Source organism: Sabethes cyaneus, chromosome 3, assembly GCF_943734655.1.
Source record: "Sabethes cyaneus chromosome 3, idSabCyanKW18_F2, whole genome shotgun sequence".
Lineage (NCBI taxonomy): Eukaryota > Metazoa > Arthropoda > Insecta > Diptera > Culicidae > Sabethes > Sabethes cyaneus.
Genome location: NC_071355.1, coordinates 51,386,721 through 51,408,440, shown reverse-complemented (window position 1 = coordinate 51,408,440; position 21,720 = coordinate 51,386,721). Strand labels below are relative to the sequence as shown.

At 39.9% G+C, this 21,720-nt stretch overlaps 1 protein-coding gene across 2 annotated transcripts in view; it reads left to right on the top strand.

The window, feature by feature from the left end:
* The first annotated feature begins 2,376 nt into the window (after positions 1 to 2,376).
* LOC128744776 (F-box/WD repeat-containing protein 11) overlaps positions 2,377 to 21,720 on the top strand; it is a 42,436-nt gene continuing 23,092 nt past the window's right edge. The window contains exons 1-2 of one of the 2 annotated variants that reach the window (XM_053842011.1): positions 2,396 to 2,437; positions 3,059 to 3,293. In XM_053842011.1, the coding sequence (XP_053697986.1) occupies positions 3,237 to 3,293 (57 nt within the window). In that variant the 5' untranslated portion in view covers positions 2,396 to 2,437; positions 3,059 to 3,236. Of the gene's footprint in view, positions 3,294 to 21,720 lie in introns of both variants that reach the window. The other variant, XM_053842012.1, reaches the window with a different exon arrangement.

Below are 21,720 nucleotides of genomic sequence, written 5' to 3'. Positions count from 1 at the left end.
AACTGGTAAAGGCGTTGCCCTACTCCTCTATTCCTATTCCTATCGACAGATTGGCTGGCGGTTCAATTCTAACCGAAAAAGAAAATAACAAAAAGCAGTCTTTGAAACGTCAACAAAGTACGCCATATAAGCATAACAGAGAGGGAAGATAAAAAAGGATTGTAAAATATATTTTTCGCATTTTTTTTTATGTTTGACGTTTTACCGTTACGCAACAGGCGTTACGTTTTATGACTTTTGTAAAGCTCCAAGCACTAATGTAGCCGGATATTTCGCCAAAACCGGCTTTCTAGCAGCTTTTTATAGGCATATTGAACTATGCTGCACGATATGGTGTGCACCATAGGCTAATAAAAAGCTAGATTTCTGCTTCTTTAAGTGCTCACTGGTTACTTGGGTCAACTTTCGTTCGTTGGGCTATCTTTAAGTGGGCTACGTTTTAATCGGGCTCCCGTTAATTGGGCTATAGCCCATCTAAAACGAAGTCAAACGTCATTTCTGACAGCGTATTTGTTCTTCTGAGGGGCTCTTGAATATAGTTCATTCAAGTGTGGAAAATATTTTATATAGAAAATATTAAAATTAATTAAATGGAATACAATTGCATCACATCGTTTTCCGATCAATTATGAACTTGACTCTCCCATTTTTTGAATCACGGTGAAACAGTTAAAAATGCCAATATATATTAACATTATCGCTTGAAATTCTACTCTTTACTTGTTAAATAATCTAGAAATAAATTTCAACAACGAAAAGATTAGTTTCCACTTTGATTCCGTATTTAATATAAGTGCATATTTGTATAAACCTTTCTGCGACGATTTCGACAAAAACAATCGATACATCCCTCGGTTTTGACGTCTCAGCCCAATTAACGAAAGTCTTTCACTAAATGGGCTAAGAGCTTAGTGCAATTAGCGAAAGTTGACTGTAGTAGCAAGTAGCGAAAACTGGTTGAGTCAAAAAATGGTTACTCAAAATTTGAGTTTGTACACTCTAAGGGCATTTTTTTCAAGGAATTGGAGAGCCTTTTACGTAAACGACTGCTGTAAGCATAACGTAAATTCCGTTGAAAAGCAAGTTTAATCTTGATCTTCTGTTTTTATACGACAGACTTCGCAACCAGTGGGCACAGGTCAATTGCGATTTGCGGGGCTACGATCCTATTGACTCTAGCAGCCTCACCCATCAAAGATTCGAATATACGACGACTGACTGTTAGACCATTGTCGTCCCTACAGACGGTAGATAATCTACAGACGCGCAAAGAGAAAAATTACCAATTCGGCAACACTTTTTTTGTTTATTTTATTTAAACAGTTTTGGCAACCAGTAAGAATTGGATCAATCTTCCTATAATCAGCAGTAAGTTGCGTGAATCGTGAGATACGTTTCGTGGAACGTGCGAGTTACCACGCATATTTTGCAAATTGAACAAGCCAATTGAATTTTTTATAGCATTATATGATATATTAAGGGTGACTAATCCATATGTTGTTAGTAAATCAATAGTTTAAGTTTGAACATTTCAGGTAGATTACAAAACTTAGTCTTCCCTGCCTATACAAAACACAAGTTTGTTTACTTTGCTCATTTGGTGCCTCGATTTGACGGTTCGATTGGTGTTTTATGCCACGCTCTTTGCGCGTCTGTATAGATTATCTACCGTCTGTAGCAAGCCCATGGCAGACAACCATGTTCTCGCCGGCAACATCTCGTGTGTGCGAAAATGAGATTGCAATTCAGCAATGCGTTTTACTCAACTGCCAGCAGTCTGATTTGGGCCCGCTGTCAAATTTTGAGCCCCGGACATGTTGTCGCTGACGTTTACTGCAGCTCGATATAGAGATGTCGATGGGGTGGTCTGTAGTCGTCCCTGGAGGCAAAAACATCCCATCAAGAAGACTGGCCACTCTGCCAAAAGTAGAGCGACAGTAACAGCAACGCTATCAACCGAGTTAAAGTTAAACTTTCACATAGTAGTCTGTGTATATTAGAATGTGGATGTACACAAACACGTATGCAATGCATTGGCACACTCGCATACGTCTTTTCCCACCAATACATGTACACACCAGCTTCAACTTTTGTCGGGAGGGATGCGCTGTTGCTTCTGTTGCTCGTCATTTGTATGGGCGCGAGGAAGAGATGCCAGTCTTCTTGATGGAATGTTTTTGTTTTTACACAGAAACCAGGGTATTGAGTGATAATCACATAATTTAACATCCTTTTACTTCTCCGTGTATACGGCCAACTTTTGCTCGAATCAATGACCTGCCGCGATGGACAGCAAAATAGACTGGTCCTCTGAGTACGCGTAAAGATTTCGCTCCTTCGTCGTCGTTCGTCGATCGTGCAGTTCGTTGACGTCATTCGTACCGTGCGGTTGTTCATTCGGTTTTGTACGTGCCTTCTGCTAGCATTAATTTGCACTGTACGTACCACTAAACTGCACTGTTTTCTTTCGTGTACGCTATTACCAGTCAGTTATTAATATTATTGGTGTTTCGAAACTATAATTCTTGCTTTTCGTAAACGTTTCGATCAATCAAAGTGAAAATTTTCAATCTATTGAATTTTTTACACAAGAAATTTTTGAACTTTTGTACCGAGGAGCAGAAAGAAGAAGGAGTTCTACACCTTGTGAAATGCAATTTCGATCGGATTTCTCTGGGTGATAATGTATGCGTGGAATCGTTCACTTTGATGTGTTCAGCTTTACTGTCAAAAAAGTTGTCAAAGTTTTTCATCTGATGATGCTTTGCTAACGTTTTTAAAAGCAGTATTTTGTGATCAATTATAAAAAGATATATAAGAAAGAGTTCTGCATTGATCGATCTTTATAATACAATATTACTTCCGCGGTATCGAAATAATCTTAACCATATTTTGGTGCAAATGTGTGAGTGTCATTCAAACGAAATGAAATAAAGAAAAACGGTGCACTTCACGCTAGTATTGGTGTAATTCTCATGTCTGACAGCCAACCAAAAGTGAGGCATATTTCAAAAGTCATCGGCAGAAGAGCCTAATTTTTTCTAAATTTCCATCGCAGTTGTTTCCATTGTTAGGAATATCTTATCGTAGTTCAAGTGTCAGGTGAATTATCGGCCGTCACTTAGTGCATGTCCTTAGTGTCGATTGAAAAACGTGAATAGGCTGTCTCGAGACGAAAGTCACAATAAGCCAGCAAAATAGACGACAACAGCAGCAGTTGTAGCAGCAGCACAGAGATGATGAAAATGGAGACCGATAAAATAATGGACGAGTCTAACAACAGCAGCCCACAGGTAAGCGGTAATAAGTGTGCGCACTTCAGAAGAAACGATATTAGAATCCGGTTCTTCTGCTCTCCGTAGGAGGCCTACTTTTCTAGTTGAAGCTGTGCTACAGACTCCGAACAGGTTTCCTTCCTATGCGGGACGATACCTAGCTAGGGCCAGAGTTAGGTCTGCTCCGATGACGTCGGTTTGCTCTTGCAGTGATTAGTTGCTTTGAGAGTATTTTTTACCTAACCAACTGTACTCGTTTAGCATTCAAATTGCAAATCTTTTTTGTTACTTTCTGGAAACAAAATACGCACAGACTTTTGCGTTTATCAACGATTGTATTGCGAAAAACTTTTACCTACTATTGGAGTGTTCCGATTTAAAAATGATGATATACTAAATTGCCTGTCTAGTCAACAATTATGAATATCCAAAAGAAGAAATATGTTAGTATTTAGACACACGATGCAATGTGGTGCTTCTACTCACTTGGTTACAAAATTCTACACTACCCAGTTTCACAGAGCTTCAAATTGCATAAACGCAGATTATTTTTCTCTAAAAATATTTACATATTGTGCGCAGTTCTATTTTCGATGTTTCAAATATCAATCATAATTATGTTAGGAAAACGAACGTTTACAAAATTGCCTTTGTGAACAAAGTCTACGCCCATAATGCATCATTGTTGTGTGGGAGTAGAATATAGGAAAATTCATAATGATGCACCTAATTCAGTAAAAAATATTTTTATATTTTATAACCTGACCTGAGGTTACCTCAGGTTATAACCTGAGGTTACTTGCAAATAACTGCAATTTTGATATTCATATTTATATAGGCTGTTCTTAATAGTGTAAAAGAAAAAATACTCCTGTAAAAAGGCGAAGAGGTTAATGAAAGTGGTTGACAGTAGTAATTTTCCTGGCTTATTTTGCCTTAGAAAAACTATAAAGTTTGCATTATGATGACAAAATGTAATCAGATCTAGATTCTGGACAGATACCACCGTAGATTTGTCCCTTTTGTCTACGAATTCTCGGAAAGCCGCTATCCATCAATGTCGAAACTGGGCAAGCACCTAGAAACAGTAAGTTTTAGTGCACTCCGTGTCATAAGTAGTACATAAGTTTCCAGTCATTTTTTTCTGAAGTCTCCATCTTCTATCTCGACACCACCCCACAACATGAACACGTTGCTACTATATTTCCATACCACATGACTCCGCATGACTCACATAAGGAAAAAATATACTACAAACGTCTGCGAATTTACGACTCTGATGAACGACTACGTCTCCTAAGGGTTTCAATTAGATTTACACACAGATGTGAGTAATACATTGGACGCTCTTAAGACGGACGGCACAAGTAGTCGGTTGCAGATTTTGACATTCTCCAGTCCATTGTCTAGGATTTCCATCGACTTTGGTTGTATCGCAAATTCCTTCAGTGAACGGATCATAATTTCCGAAACACCGACAATGATGAGATTCAACGAGACTGTGCCAGCCGATTCCGGTCAACCCGACGCTACTCTGCCATCTTCAGACTGACATTAAAGAACGTGACAGTGGGATGCAATGTTGTTGGTATTAGGAATGCCACGACCTCCTACCATAGTCGCGCTATCGCCACCAACGTTTTTCAGTCGTCCAGGTTCTACGTGTGGGTCTAGGTAACTTCATATTGGTCCATGTATGTCAGTCCGGCAGAACAAAGAGATGAAATCAGAAATCTCTACTGCCGATGATTGCCAACATGGCTTTCATCTATCGCCACGACAGTTGCCAGTTGCCGTAGAATATCCAGTTGCCAGGCCACCATGCACGAACGATGTACCGCAGGCAGCGATTAATAAACACCTGCCATTTTTGCGCTGCGACGTACAGAAATACGGATTTAATGTTTGAGTTGATAATTCGGGTAGGCTTTGATATGTAGAGTGATCCGGTTTGAGCGCTAAATGTTTCGCAGACCTGCAAAGGCACCCCTGTCATTTCTGATCCGTGTGGCTATACCATCGGGCGTTGCCTGGCTAACGAGATATTGAAAGACTTCCGCCTGGTTGACCCGCTATCTACTTTTGGTTGGTGGGATTGTCTGTGTTCACTGCCAGAGTCTTAGCCTTTGCTACATTGACTGTGATAGCTGCTTTGGGAGCTCTCGGATAGGTCATCTCTAGCATATCTGGGTACGTCGTTGTGCGAGCAAGACCATGTCGTCGGCTAGGTCAACGTCATTTAGTTGTTCCGAATGTTTTTGTGGTTGAGTATGTCAAACGCTTTTCAACGAAGTCAATGGTCGCCAGCAGAAGAGAGTCCTGGAATTCGTTGATTTGCTCCAATATAATGCGGAGCATTGTGATACGGTCTACACATCAAGACATCCAACTTGCTGCCGCCGGAGAGTAGCGTCGGTCTTCTCCGGGATCGGGTTGAGTTACAGTTTTTTGTAAGCCATTTGTATTGACCTGGTTTTGTTTAACAGACTTCGCAACCAGCTGTTAGAGTACAGGACAGTTGCGGGGCTAGTGCTACGATCCTATTGCCTCGAACAGCCGCTCCCAGCTGAGATTCGAAAACGACGACTGGCTTGTTACACCAGCGTCGTACCTTGAGGTCATCTGGGGGGCCACGGTGTTGAAAAAGCTACTGTCACAGTCTTGAGGATTTTTTCTTGTTGGTATACACACAGTTTACGAATTGCTTATACTCATTGCAGAAATTGAGCTGGATGGTGGTAAGACTTTAGAGTCTTACAGTGTAATGTGATGCCACGCCAATTACCGCATTCAATTGGGTTTCCCGGTTGTGGGGAACGGAGCTTCTAAAATATTCTTCACGGCAAGTATACATCTGCTAATATTCCTCCACTGACTCGTACCGTGTTTATAGTACTACGGTACATGATGATCCATCATGAGTCTATTGAACGAAGCGAATCCGAACGGACTTCAGATTTACTACGAGAACGTTCGTGGACGTCGGATTAAAATTGATGACTTATTTCTGACGGCCACCGAATATGACAACGACGTTGTTGACATCAGCGCTTGAAAAGGAATCGCAAGTTGACTGTGACTGCTCGAATGCGTGCGAATTCTGCATTCAACTTGCACTTCAAACACGATCATTCAACCGCTTCTTTTATTTCAGTCAATCTGCCATTTATGAAGTCTGCAGCCTACAATCCATGTGGCCTCTAAAGAGAAGTCAACAGACGTTCACCCGCTTTGCGTTCATATTGACGAGTGTAAACTGTAAACTGACTGGACGCATAAGGCGACATATTTTTCCGTTGCTCTTTTTGTCTCCAAATCGGCTACTCATAATATAAGTTTGTCGTCCGGCGTCAGTCCGACGCAATCAAAATGTTCGTTTGTGTCGGATGGCGTGCGGCCTACTTCTTTAATGCACATGTAGTGGGTGTTTTGTTATAGTATTCAATCATACGACAATGCGATGACTGCCAGTCAGTTGCCTGTTTTGCAGTCATTCACTGTTCCAAACGGTAAAGGAAACTTGATCGAAACAAAAGTAGCATAGCATAGCATAGTTTGACCGCCCGTGTGTTGCCCGCGATTGATCTAGATCAGCTGAAATTGCACAAAGAACCATCAAAATGATGCTCGGGAATAGCAAGTCATTCTCAGTGTACAACTTCTGGTGATCCAAGTCTCTAGTGATCAATAGCAAAGCTGGCCACGTCCATGCAGGTCAATTAGGGAAGGGAAGGAATATTAGTCGGGCACTTGTTGCTACTAGAGACCGAGGAATCCTCTGCATCATCCTCAAGTGTCACAGGAAGGAGTTTGTGTTAGTGAAAAGGATTTGATCTGGATCCACCGAGGTAGGTGGTGCGATCATTATTTTTCAAACATGCGTACGGCACTTTCAATTCATTCGATTGATTCAAAATTGTGCACATGAAATTGCCTGATACTGAAACACCTTTGATATATACGAAGCATCCGGCTGGTCAAAGGGCAAACTTTGGTCAGTTCTTCGAAAACCACTATCCGTCGAACCAACGCGATATAACCTACAAAAGCCGTCGGGCCACCGGCACTCGATAACTATATTATAGAAATTAATTTCTATTCTACACCGCGTACCTAACGACAGACGTATCAGTTCATGAAAAATCCGAAAATCACGCGTAATAATTCAGCGATTTAGCTGTAAACTTAAGGTATCGGCAGTTCTTACTAATCTATTAAACCGATCAAACCATCAGGCACATTGCCATTCTATCCCGATACATGCCACGAATCCACGAAAACTCGCGCGGTTAAGGCACTTGTCTATTGTAACAAAAAAAAAATTGTGTCGTTTTCCACAGTTGAGTAAGGACTGGATATACTAATACGCGGTACTCAATGTCAATTAAAAGTAATTATTTTACCGATCCAGTTCAATTTTGGTACAGACGATGGCAACGAATAATATTTAATTAAAGTGCAAAAACTGACAGCAATTCCGCAGAAACTACAAAACGCGACCGAAACTACACAACTGCCATCCCTGGTTTGTCAAATTATATTCAACGATTGGACACGACACATACAAACAAGATCACATAGGAGAAGCGAGTTGAACGAGAACCCTCGTTGGCCACAGAGGGTGCACATACGCACAACTACTTCATCTGTAATAAGCGAATAATGAACTGTATGGCAATGGCGAAAACTATGTTTCTAAATATTCCCGATAGCATAACGAATTGTAAATTATATTTAAATGATTATGTACTGTAATTGTAAATGTATTATTTTGGTTCAATTGGCTAGATATCCATCCAAATAACACTGCATGTGTGCATGTAGCTTCATGCAAACGGTAAATTACAGCCATTGCTGTACAGTAATAGTTACACTATTGAGTACCCCCCGAATATAAAAAGAGTATACTTAGCGTTGGCGTTCGAAGCATTTAATATTTCTTCATATCCGGCCAGGGCAGTATTCGAAGCACAAACTTCTACCCCCTGGATTAAATGGCACTAGAATTAATATTTTACACACTTCTTGCACTATTAAAACGGTTAAAAACAACTATTTTTCAATAAATTTACACTACCGCTCAAATGTGCCGCCTAACGTACAAACAGTGATGCTAGAGCGGAAACTTGATCGCAACGAAAGTGCAAAAAAAAAAAGATCAGAACGCATTCGTTTTGCTGTACAATCGGAGGTATGACTGCACCAACCGCTAGTGGTATTATGCATAGCGTTCGTATTCCACCACTAAGCGGACGGAATGAATCTGAATGCGCGGTGGTGTGACTGCGGTAAAAAAGGATCAAGTCCTGATTGACGTATTGCCGAGACCTGGTTGGACATCCGCGCAAGCTACTGGTAATTAATTCACCGCCTACCATTGCGAACGAGATCATTTTCATAGCAGCAAGATAAGTGGATCCCAACATTGATTAACAGTGTTGATCCTATGTCGACTTGTGATACATTTAAGCAGCTTTAGATTAAGATTTCAGCACCAGCTGCGTTAACTTAGGCGTTGTTTACTGAAAATACGCCATAGTTTTTATCTGTCAACTAAGTCTACGTGCTTCATACGTGCAATTACTAGCCAAAAGTATCGCTATTTAGATTTCATTACGAAATAATTTCGTTACTAAATGTTGTTCGGTGGTCTGGGATTGATTTGATATAAAGCCAAATCATTGCAGATGTGTTGGCTTTTGTTTCATATTCCTTATGGTCCTCTTTTGATGGCAGTAAAGTATTATCCATTTACGTAACTTGTAAATCTATTATTGCACCGCGCACGGGAATAAGATGGCAAATCAATGACGCTTTGACACGGCCTTATAAATAATGGAGCCCTGATCGTAATAAACTATCATTTGCAAAGTCACGCTCCTCCTTCTGCCGGTGATGTTGCTGTGAAATCGAAAATAAAATATGGCGCTTTCACTTGACGGACAGAGAATCTATGAATGAAGCAAATACACGTGTTCGTCTCCAAACGCAGCGTGGCGGCTGGCCGCGGCTGAACCAGTGGCTCTGTGGCTGGTTTTACACTCCAATGCGCTGTTGTTGGCTGTAATAACCCCAGAGGAAGCGAACATGTAACAATGTGCCTACATGTAGCTTACCCAATAACAAACGGTTTCCACGGCACCACCGCCGGGGAGGCCTTCGGTTGGCAGCGATAGACTGTGACGTCTGATTGTTATTAGCGTTATTTTAGCTCTTTAGTCGAACTGGCTCCGTACACAGTGGCATGGGCATGGGCAGTGTGTTTTTGAGCATTTTGATTCACAATCAAATTAAGTTAATGGCGATGTTTTTTTAGGATGCATCATTCGCACACGTTGAGAAATAACATGTTTGTCTAGGATAGCAGTGCCAATCGTATGTTGGGTGAATTAAGTCGCTTGTATTATTGTAATTACTGCTTACGTAAGCCATTACTGACGATCCAACGAAACTGCTTTTCACAGAATCTATGGACTCTAAAGAATCGGTAAAAGTTTATTTCTGTGCTATCGAATGAAAATAAAACTATTGCCAGAAAAACGCTCATAATCAGGGATGGAAGATCAGTGATTTTTATAAAATCTGTGAGTTATCGCCACACGCACAGATCACGATCCGTACAGATCATGACAAACAGTGAATCTTTAGCGTTGATCACAAGATTTTGTTCTCCAAACAGTCTCAGCAGTCGATCACAGTGTTACATCTTACCTAGCTGCGCGAAAAAAGGTCACACATGTTGTTTGTATTGTTATTCATACGATGCACACAACCAATCGTCTGTATCTCTTATATTTCTCAACACAATCATATACAATGAACATGATCTGACATGAGGTTTGTCATAATCTGCACGGATCGCGACAAAGTGTTTGTCGCTTACAAGTACTGATGTCAATGAATCTGAATCTGATCGCTTCTATGATCTTGATCGCTAGAAGTGATTTTTTCCATCACTGCACATAATACAACACTCTACATTACGACATCCTATTCGTTATAGCCACTAATCTCAGATAAAAACTTCAAGTTCGTTTTGTTTGAAATTGCTCAAATTGCATCAAGCTACATCAGTTGTTACTTTAGTTGATGAGTCATCAATCATATGTCACTTTCCGACTAATCCTGCTAGTAACTTTCACGTTAGTCTAATGACGAGGCAGTTCTTCGCAATGCGCCACTTTATGGCAATCTAACTGAAAGAGACGGAACAGAAGTTAACCTAGGAGCGCCCACATACAACCGATAACAGCGTCCGGGCCAAGAGAACCGCCGAGAAATGGGTCAGCTGAAGAATAATAGAGCCGGGGGAAAGAACTGACTCCCGGAAGAACTCTACAAAAATGGTAAAGAACCACTAGCAAGGGCACTTTATTGGATAATTTCAGTGTCATATGCTGATCAACGCTACCTACAAGGTATTTTCCCGGATTTTGCTACGTCGTCTATCCCCAATAACAAGAGATTTCGTAGGTCAATATCAGACGGGTTTTATGGGGGCCCGTGCTACCATGAATCTAAATTTTACTCGACAACAAATCCGTCAGAAACGTCGGCAGTACGATGTGCCCAGGCTCACGCATCATATTTTCGAGCGAATTTCAGGGTAGCATAAGATACAGTTGAGCGCGAACAGCTAGGACAAATAATGCACGAGGACGGTTTTCTGGACAAATTGACGCGGCTATCAACACAGGAACCGAGCAGATATCAACACGTGGGACACGATCTTCAACCAATCTAGTCAATTCAATTGATTTGCTCAGTGCTTGGACGTTGTCGGCAGAACATCTTTAGCGGTGGCTGAGTAGTACAGGTATCTACCCGTGGACAATGTTTAGGAGGACCTGTCAGTCTTCAGATATTTTGAGAGACGCATGTTAAAAACAATCTTCGGTGTCGTAAAGAAGAACGGAGTAGCTTTTGTAATCAAAATTATTTATCGAATTCTCGCGTAACTTTTCGAAAGGACCTAAGTAACATTGAGACTCTCTTTGGTGTCCCTCTCTTCCGATTATTACGGCGACATAAACGCATTTCAACAAACGTTTTCTTGATGATTAGGTAGCTAGTGACACTAGCGACCGATTTATGCAAAGCTGATGTTTTAAAGTGCATTTGCATCGCCGTGGCAACCGAAAGAGAAGAGGCACAAAAAGAATTTCTCATTGTTACTTAGGTCCTTTTGAAAAACTACGCGTGAATTGTTTATATATGGAATATATCATCTATAAAGTGAAAGAAGAAGCAAGAAAAAGTTACTCATTTTCTTAAGCTAGAGTGACGTGATGATTCGTTTGACGGGTCTGTTCGCCGATAGGTGGACTTATCAAAGTTTATGCATAACTGTTGAATGGAATATTCGACTAAGGAATGTACAACGTTCGCCTAATGACGACTCGCAAACTAGTCACTGGATAATATTACCTTTCAAATGCAACCAGCAGCAGCACTGGAATCGGCTAAGTGCTTTGAACACACATACAAGTTGAAATTGCATAAAATTTTGCTCGATGTGATTTCGTTCCACGAGCCTCAATTAAACAGCTAATTATTAAACCCAAATTATGGCCTTTCCTCGTCAAGAAAGGCACATAAAAAGAATAGCACACCGACCGGTAAGCTTTCCTATGCATACATAAACCGCATGAGGAATGGCCACACTGATTGGCAGTTTGGGAATCAAACTCATAGAAAGGCTTGACACCCATTCGGTGGAAGTTGTTTTTAGGGAAGTGAAGATGAATGCCTTCCCGGTAATTGGCGATCGTAAATGCATGCAAAAGGAAGCAAAACAAATAGAGAAAGTTGTTACTAACATCTACATTACATAAATCGACGTATGTTGAAGCACTATCTCATTATTACTCCGCTTTTGTGACGCGGCCTCGTTTATTTTGTTTCGGTTTTGTTTATTTTATGATACCTACCTACTTTTGATGTCTTAAAACATAGTTGTTTTCGATTGTTGAAATAATTAGCGATCCGAGCGACGACAAACTCGTTGACCTGAAGCGAATCAGGTGAAAAGATTCCAATTATTTCAATATTTTAGCGCATTTCAATCACGGACCGACGGTAACCATAAACAGTGTCGAAACGCAAGCGAAACTGAAAATGAAAGTGATGATATGATTTCCAACAATAACACTCTTTACCTGGACTGCAAGTCAGTTACATCCAGCTGCTGTGTCCGGCTGCTGCTGCTGCTGCTGTAATTGAATCATTAATTCAAAAGAGGAAAAGTGGCGTTAAGCATTGTTTCGGTTATGGTTTTTACTGTGGGTCAATCCGTATTTTACAATTTGTACATGTACATTTGGCGGTGGTTTTGGCATTCGTTTTGCAATTTGGATGCGTATTTAAACGTCATGGCGAGTAAATAATCTTTAAAGATTATACATTCAGAACTATTGCTGATTCGCATTCCATTAAAACAATTACCTCCCATCATTGAGAAAATAGATACCGCTAACGTGACAACTCACTACTTCTTCAATACTTTTAATGGTGTACTTTTTCTCGAAACGCATCTTCATGATCCAAATACTCTGAAACGTATTCGATCGACAACGTCCAACCAGGCTGAGCATCACTTGCTTTTTACCAAGGGACAAAATTCATAGGATTCAATATGTTTTTTTGTTGTTGTAATACCGAACAATTTACATTTAATAATTAGCAATATGATGGTATGATTCGGTACGTAGACTACCTTCAAGGATAGTTTCTAGGTTAGATTTAGATTATTGTTTCCTTAAGTTATAAAATATTTATTTTTAAGCTAGAAGCTGTTAAGTTTGATAGCTTTTCTTTCTCATTCCGCTTCTCACACACTCAGCAAATGTGAATGATTTGTGACATTGCCTCTGTAGTGGTTTAGCTGGTATCATCATAATAAACCAATTATTGGCTATTTTTTATTTGTTTCGCGGTGCTCGAATAAGTTGCTACTCGCACTTTCATGCTTTACTAGCACCGAGAAGGTGCTTTTTTTCTTCAAACCCGTCAAGAATAGCACTTCTAAAATCAACCTGGCAAAAGCGAAAGAACAATTCTACTTTTTGCACGGTTCGCATCCGTAAATACATTTCTATGCGATGGAGCTTTCCAATTAAGTTCGCATCAGTCGAAATCGTTTTGTATTGTAGTACGAAGCAGACCAGAAGCAACAAATTGGAATCATTGGATTGGAAATATGTGTACACACCCTCTGTGTGCTTTAAGGAAGCTTCGTGCCCGTAGCCGATAAATTATTATCTTCCTGCCGCTCTGCGGCTACTTCCAAGAGCGCCCGTTCCATTTGGGAGGAGTTTAAAATGTTTTAGAAAGTCAAAGCAATTAACGTGTCTATGAACTTTCAATACACGTAATGGTAACTGTAGAACGTGCTGCTGCCGGGGGTGTCGACGGCGGTGAGCGCTCCGCTCAATCACAAGGTGCTTTTATTGCATACGATTTTTTCTAACACATTGCTGATTTACATTGATTACTGGCGCAGGAAAAGAGGAACTGCTAATTGCGCTAATTACCGGCGACATTATAGATGATGCATGGTTTCATATTACAGGGTGCAAGTCGAGATGATAACGGTTCGTTGGACAGATGATTATTACTTTAATTATTGTGAGTGAAACCCCTACGACGCATCTGTCATTCCGACAAAAAAAGTATGATTAATCGATTATTGATTTTTATTACAAAATTCATAGTTACTGATAAACATCCTATAGACCTTGCGGAGTTAAAGATTTTCGTCTCAAGAAGTCTATTTTTTCGAATAATAAGTTTTCTCTTATAAGGAAAAAAACGCACGCTAAAATTTATATGTTTGCTTTTGAATAATGAGTGATAAAACCTCAAAAAATTGCGCAGCAATAAAGCTCACGAACGACATGAAATATAATGACTTTTTCCTAGATGAATCTTATCCTGTTCAATTATACCGCCGTACCTAAAAAAAAGATAACATATTTAACAAAACCCTCTGTGAAAGCGGCAGGCACCATCATCAGTTTACATATCAATTATTTTTTTAACTTCCGATTTCCGTCCTCTTCAACGTGTCCTCATCATCGTCGTCTTTGCGAACCAGGAGGAGGATCATTGAGTCAGTGGCAGCGCTCAGTAAGCATCAAAGACTGTCGTCGTCGTCGTCGTCGTCGCACGAAAGCAATAATCAACGTTGGTTCGCGCGGTGTAGGCCCTAAGGTTATGTAAATAGCGACACACCACCACCACAAGCGCTTCGGCATAATAAACCTACGATGATCCGCCGTATTTTGCAACCAAATAGAAACACGGAAATGTCACACTGCACCGACACGGCGGCGGCCCGTCTTTGCGCCGCGTATCACATCGGCAGCTGCAGCTGGGATGGGATTCCGCTGGACGATAAGATGCTGCTGCATCAGCTTATGACATATTAAGTAACGTCACTAATTAAAAAAAACTATCATAACAATCGCAGACGACGCAATTAAGGCAAATTTTATGCGGTCATAGACAATCCGTCGTTAAAAATGGGTAACGAACTTTGCACGATATGAGAAGCGAGAATGAATTTAGAGGATGTAATTTTTTTTCGAATAATTTTTATAACGATAAGATGGAAAAACTGCTGATGAAAGTAGCGAAAAATTAAAGGTATTGATATGGTTCCAAGAGTAGAGCAAGACGAAATGAAGAAGTGGCGAGGATCATATGAGGCCCACTTACGATGAAAAACAAATATCCCGTATTCGAAACTAAAGATGATCTGTTCTTATTCAACATTTGATCCTATTAACTCTAACAGCTGAGATTCGAACACCGACGACTGGTCTAGTTCGACCAGTGTCGTGCCTCTGGACAACTGGGAAGTGGCACAGTTTTGTTACAAGTTTATTATGTTTGTCAAACTATTTTCTCTAAACCTACAGAATTCGCCTGCTTCTACGAAGTCCTTGAATCATGAGGACTGACAATAGCCAAGAACTAGAATCTGCTTGTTGTCTAGCTTATTTGTAATAAACTTGCCGCGTGCAAACCCAACTTTTTTCCTAGGTCTTCATAATTCGCCGTTATTATGTAATTCTTGAACTCTATATGAACTAGTAAAGTGGTAATAGGCAGGGATGGCACGATCACTTTGACTCAATTCACATTCATTTGATAGTACCGTCTCAGCCAAGCAAAATTTGATAAAGTTTTATATGGGACATTTGTAGAATTAGTTATTATCTACAATTTTAGACTATTCTCATGTTTTTAGTCTTGACCTTGAACTGCGGTCATACATGTACATTAATTTTTTTTTGAAACGGAGGTTCTACCATTGATGAAGGGACAGCAGGGGAAAGAAATGAAAATTGTTTTGGTGAAGGAGGGGAAAGAGCGGAAAGTGAGGGGGGGTTATTGGTAGCTACGTTTAACAAGTAGTCGTTATGACTCCTACCTTTTGTCCAATGCTGGAAGGTGTATGAGTCGAACCAAGCTACAATCTAGGATTATAACCGGATTTGAAGCCACAACACCCGCCAGGGCATGTGGCTCGCTGGTACCCGTATACCTTTGAATCGCAGAGGCACTGGACAAAAGGAGACTGCAAAACCCCCTTCTTAAAGTAGCGACTGGTTCGGTTATTTTTAGACACAAATTGTGCCTCTTCCCCCGTCTACTGTAGATAACGACCGACCGAGAAGTTTAAACCTAACTTGTTTTTACTGGCAGGACGACGACACTATGCAGGCCCTTACGACTTGCAAGGTACTGCGCGTGACGCTGTTCGTCTGTCAGCGTGTTAGCCGCGATTGTCAGGGTAGGTTTTCGGAGGAAACTATATTTAAAAAAAAATATTAATATTGATGCCTGGCCTGACCGCATTTCAAGGTCAAAGACTAAAAACACAAGTTTGGTCTATTTCATAGGAATGGAGCCTTTCTCCGAAAACCAGCGCTGAGAATCGCGCTCCCACTCCTCTGGCATTTGTTCTTCCACCCAGATCCTGACAATGATCCAGTGGATTGCTTCATGCAGCCGCTCGCTCCCCGCCTTTAGAAGTTCTGGCGGGATACCGTCCTTTTTCAGTTCACTGATTACCTTCTTAACCTCCTCCTGTGTTGGTGGCTCCACAGCTCGACCATCGCTCACAATTCTTATTCTGTTCCTGCTGATTTCCGTGTTCATCTCTTCATTAAACATCGTCTAGAGATGCTCCATCCACCTGGCTGCTACCGCCATTTTGTCAATTAGCAGGTTACCAGCACTATCATTGCACATCATATGCATGGGCAAATTCCTGTACCTCATCGTTTTGTAGAAACCCCGGGTGTCGTTGCTGACGAAGCTCTCCTCTGCGCCGGTGTTGGTGACTTTCTTTTTTCCGCAGCTCATGTCTCTCTATACCTTTCTCTGTTCTGACGTGTGGTCTCAGTGAGTATTCGACTCTTGGTCTGGTTCTTCTCTGTTCTCGTCTGTCTTCTCTCTGGTATTCGCCATCGAACCAGTTGTTACCACATTTCTCACATATGTTTAAATGGCACCATAAAGGTTCCTCCTCAGCCCAGAGGCCACAGGCAGAGGCACCAAGAACGCTTCTAGCATATTGAGTAAACACCATACTAAATTAATTATATTGCCGATATGTTGGCAGTTCTTGGAAAAAAAACATCAACGCATAAACCATCTGACTCCTTTTAAGTCTGCTGTTGAAGTACAGGAATCCTTCGAATAGGCCCTTGAGTGATGCTCTTTGCTCATCGCAATTTCTCAGGTTTCTTCAAATAGCTATAGCTGATTTTTGGTAAGCGATAAGCCTTCGATAAACCCCAACAATATGCCAAAAATCAGCTTCAGTGTTATTTCAACAACTAAGAAATAACGCTGGGCGCACGCGCAGCACCATTTATTGAGTTATTAGAGGGATTGCTTTATAACGGTTATGGTTTGTACTATACAGGCGTGTTCGGCCTGCTGGGAATTCAAACACACAGACACCACAATAGTGTCGCAGGTCCAAAATAACCGCAGCAACCGTATCATTTCCCGCAGCTATGAGGTACCCTGGGGCAAGTAGGAATACGGGGTAAGTGGGAGCGAAGCTTATAACCCGCTTCAACCTCATTTTTTCCAACTGAACCTTTCTAGAAATGGAAGATACGACTCCAACGCATATAATAAGTTATAGATTATTTGTAATTGGCACTACAAACATCAAAATGAAACTTTAATTTTGAGCGTCATTTTCAATTTGCGTTGTAAATTGGGCGCATCTGTCTATAAATGATATTTTGGTCGCAGGTGTTCGTATAAGTACATCTGACAGTAGTGAACATAATTAGTGTATTAACAAGTTACACACGAAAACTAGTTGTATAATTTAAAAAACGTCATTAAATATATGGATCGAAATGAAGGCAGGACTTCAGAATACTCGGGACAAGTGGGACCTATTAAAAATAGAATGTTTCAGCACAAAACTTCCTATCTTAATTCATTTTATTGATGTACTACCGAACATTTTCAGTTCAATAACATAATAGTTATATTGGTAAAGCTTTAACATAAAACCCGAAAAGGTTAAACCAAGTCGACTAAAAAGAAGTCCATTAACATGGGTTATGTGGGACCATGCAAGTTGATCACATACTAGCAACACATAAACGATGTTAATACAATTGTTGTTACGATGTTAATACAAAAGTTGATACAATTAAGCTAATCCGCAAATGGAAGTGAAACAATAAACAGCTATGGTGGTTATAGCGTAACTATTTCTTATGATAGTTTCACTCGTACTTGTATCGTATTGGGCATGGTAGAAAAAACCGGTCATAATCGTATTTTCGAGCTATTAAGGGGACACGAACGACCAAGAATTTTGAAAACATCATTATTTTTTTATTTCAGAATTTGATAATTAAAAAAAAAAAATTAAAAAAAAAATGATCCGACCCGGTAAATGAGGCAAGTGGGACCTATCGCCACAATTTTGAAAATTCTACTTAGATTCATTTCAGGTGAATCGTTGGTCCTGTTTTGTAATTTAACCTTCGAAGTGATACCACTGCAGAATTTCTGTGCTGCATGAATTTTAAAATAATCATAGGTGTAGATTACACAGTCGAATAAACCCTAACTATGCAATTTTTAGGTCCCACTTGCCCCGGGTACCTTAACTCAAATTTAAGAGCGTTTTATTAAGAGTCAAATGCATTTGTGTTCAGTAAATTTTATCCAACCAATTAGTATGAAAATCTTGTCTTGAATAAATATAGTTTCAATGTAATTCATGATTCTTGTTCACGCTACCTCTTAATAATCTGAAAATACACACCCGTAATCTATATATGACGCTCCTTCCAGGTAACTCTACCCATTTCATACTCAAGTCTCCCAAGTAATAATGAAGGTTTTATTTGACTCTTATGATGGTTTTTATTGACCGAATTAAAACTCGAAATGTTGCTTGGATCTGCAAGCATTTTACTTAATGTTAGATAGAAAAATACTGAATTTGTGGCGGATTAATGTCAGTTTTGGAAGCAAATTTGGAAACATGTACACGAATTTGGAAACAGAAAATTAGCAAATTTGGAAACAGAAAATTAGCAAATTGTGACAATGAATCTAGTTTTGAAACTAGACCCGGAATAAACTGCACAAATTTCAATAAATTTCATAGCCTTGGGCTTCTAATACACGCAATCAGAGATAAATTTGAAGTTTTCTTAGTCAAAACATTTGATAAACAAATAAACTTTTTTCTCTCAAGTTACTTTAGTTTCTCTTTTATGTTATGTCACGGTATTATGATTTGTTATCATTTCTATTTAAAATTTTCAAATAAACAGAGACCTAGACCCACAGATTACGTATAAACCCTCTATTTCGAAGCTATCCGTGTATATATCACAGTTATGTTGGCAATCGGCAACCGTAAACACTTTCACTGGCTCCACACGACGCATACCGGCGTAGGGGGCGGTAGGTCGTGGCCATTTCAAAGTCTTGATGTTCAAAATCGACTGACCTTATGCGCTAGATATTGAATCAGAAATTTAACATAGTAAACACGAGTAGTAGTAGTACACGTGCCAACAACGAAAACCTACCTTACGCAGCATTTCGTTGCTGGTTGGTTTTATTTTGTTGTGCCTCTTTTTTATTACTGTTTTTTTTTCGTGTGTTAAAGGTATGCTCATGCAACAACATGCTACCTACCAGTGTAGTGCGTTGTTTTTGTAGCCAATTGTATTTCACTTCTAGAGCGCGACCAGTTACGACCTGAAAAAAAGTCCATGCACTACGAGCTTGACTGATGTCGTTGTACTGGATGTAAGTTAATAAAAAAATCTAATGTTAACTGTGTTCAGTTCTACAAGAGATTTGCCAACCATTTTTGACAAACTTACTGCTTTGATATAATACTTGATTAATTAATGTGAAAGGTTTTCTTAAAGGATTTGAAACCTAATGCAAATGCATTAAAAATACTGTTTTATTTTAGATGAAATTTATGTATCGCACCGTCGAAAGCCGCGGCCAGATCTCGTTCAGTTAATGTGGGTTTAAGCGAAGAAGGTTTTATTTTTTCCTGTTCTCTCTCTTTCTGTCTACTCTATCCAGGCACCATATCCAGCTACGTAACTTAATTGGAGCACAGCTTTCGTTTGCGTTGTTCCCAAAATATCAATCAGATCAACTGTTACGGTAGAAACAGGTCGGAGAAAAATTAAGTTCAACACGAGCACGTGCATTTGAAGTTGATGGATTTGAAATATTTTCAATTTAGCCAATCAACTTCACTTTTGGCAAACAACTATATGAATGATGAACCTGCTAGACCGATAGTAAAATGGTAAAGTCAATATTTTTGCCTCAACGAAATCAGTTGCCGTAATGTTGCGTGCTTATGATTGAGGTGATTTGTTAGATTTGAGTTTAAACTAGTCTAACTAGTGAATTACTCTTCATGTCGTAGAAAAAACTGAAACACACGCAGCTTCATCGTTTAGCTGCAAAGTTATTCGAAAATCGAAAGGATGCACTGAAAGGGTAATTGAACGTTAGCGTGGTGGTCCTTTGTTATGTTCAGTGTGGTGTGATAATTGGCGAAATTGTACATATTTCAAGGTTCATGCTATGAAATAATATAACGAGAAAAAAAAACAATTTTTCATCATGCTGCTTTTGGCTTTATAACATAGTTGGTATACATACACCAAATCATAATGTTTTTTGTAACGCATGGATTTGACATTGCAAAGAATTTAACCGACCGCTGCTATTTCTCTACTCCTGGTAGCGTCACGGATGGCATTGGTTAATGTCATGACACGTAGTCTGGTGTCATTGGATTGTGTTGGCGATGATTTATGATCGCGAATAAAGCTATGTTGCAGTGGAAAGCAGTCCTATATCAAATTCCGGATTTTCGCCATATATAATTAGAATTACTCAACGATTTTTGTTTTGAAATTGTGTCATCTTGTTGAGTTCAATGCCATCTAAAACAAGTTTAAATCCAACAAAAAGGGCAATCAATGTAGATTTTTCCTGCTAAACATCATCCAGCGTTACAAGTGAAACATGTCGATGTATGTAGTGAGAGTTTTCTTTTGACATATTTTCCATTGCAAGTTCTGTAAACTTACGCAAACAATACGGCAGTCAATTGTTCACATATCAGACATTAGAATAAGTTCCCTGAGTTGTACACTTTCTTTTGTGGCGTCCCATTTGCATATAAATGCACAATCTTTCCCTGAGTCATGTCATACTTAACCACGGCGGCATGCATAAACCTGTGCAACTACCCCGACAACAATATGTTTGTTTTCCCATATTCATAGTGACACATTCTGGTATGGGGAAACACTTCCGACTGAGCTGGTGCTGGTGGTCGTGAGTTTAGAGCTGCTACCTTATTATTACAGGTTGTGGGCGACCAGCGCCTTGTGAGCTCGGCTTATCAACGTCGCCTGCCACTTGTATCTCACGCTTCAACACGCCTCACGTGTCGGTATGTCTAAACAGGCAAAGGGCAACGGAGTGTGGGGTATATATGTTTGCCGCACCATAATAGTATGATAGATTGGTGAGCTACCGTGCAAGAGCAAAATGCTTTACTCACTTTCTCGAATGCCGACAAATAGCAGTGAGCTTTATGCTGATGTTTGATTGATACGATGTCGCTCAGCTTGATATCTTACATTAGTAAAATTACTTGTTGTTATTGAGGAGTATTACATTGAGTTTTGACTACGACATTAGTACCTAAACATAATGAATTAACAAACGATCCCGGAAATGCTTACTCATTAAGGTAAGGAAACCAACCTTATCTATTAATCAAACGTCTTACATATGACATGTCATTAACTAAAGTGAGCTTGTTTCGTTACCGAACAACTTTCGGTCACCGTTAGGAACGAAATTTTGTTATTCTGCTCCAAGCGACAAT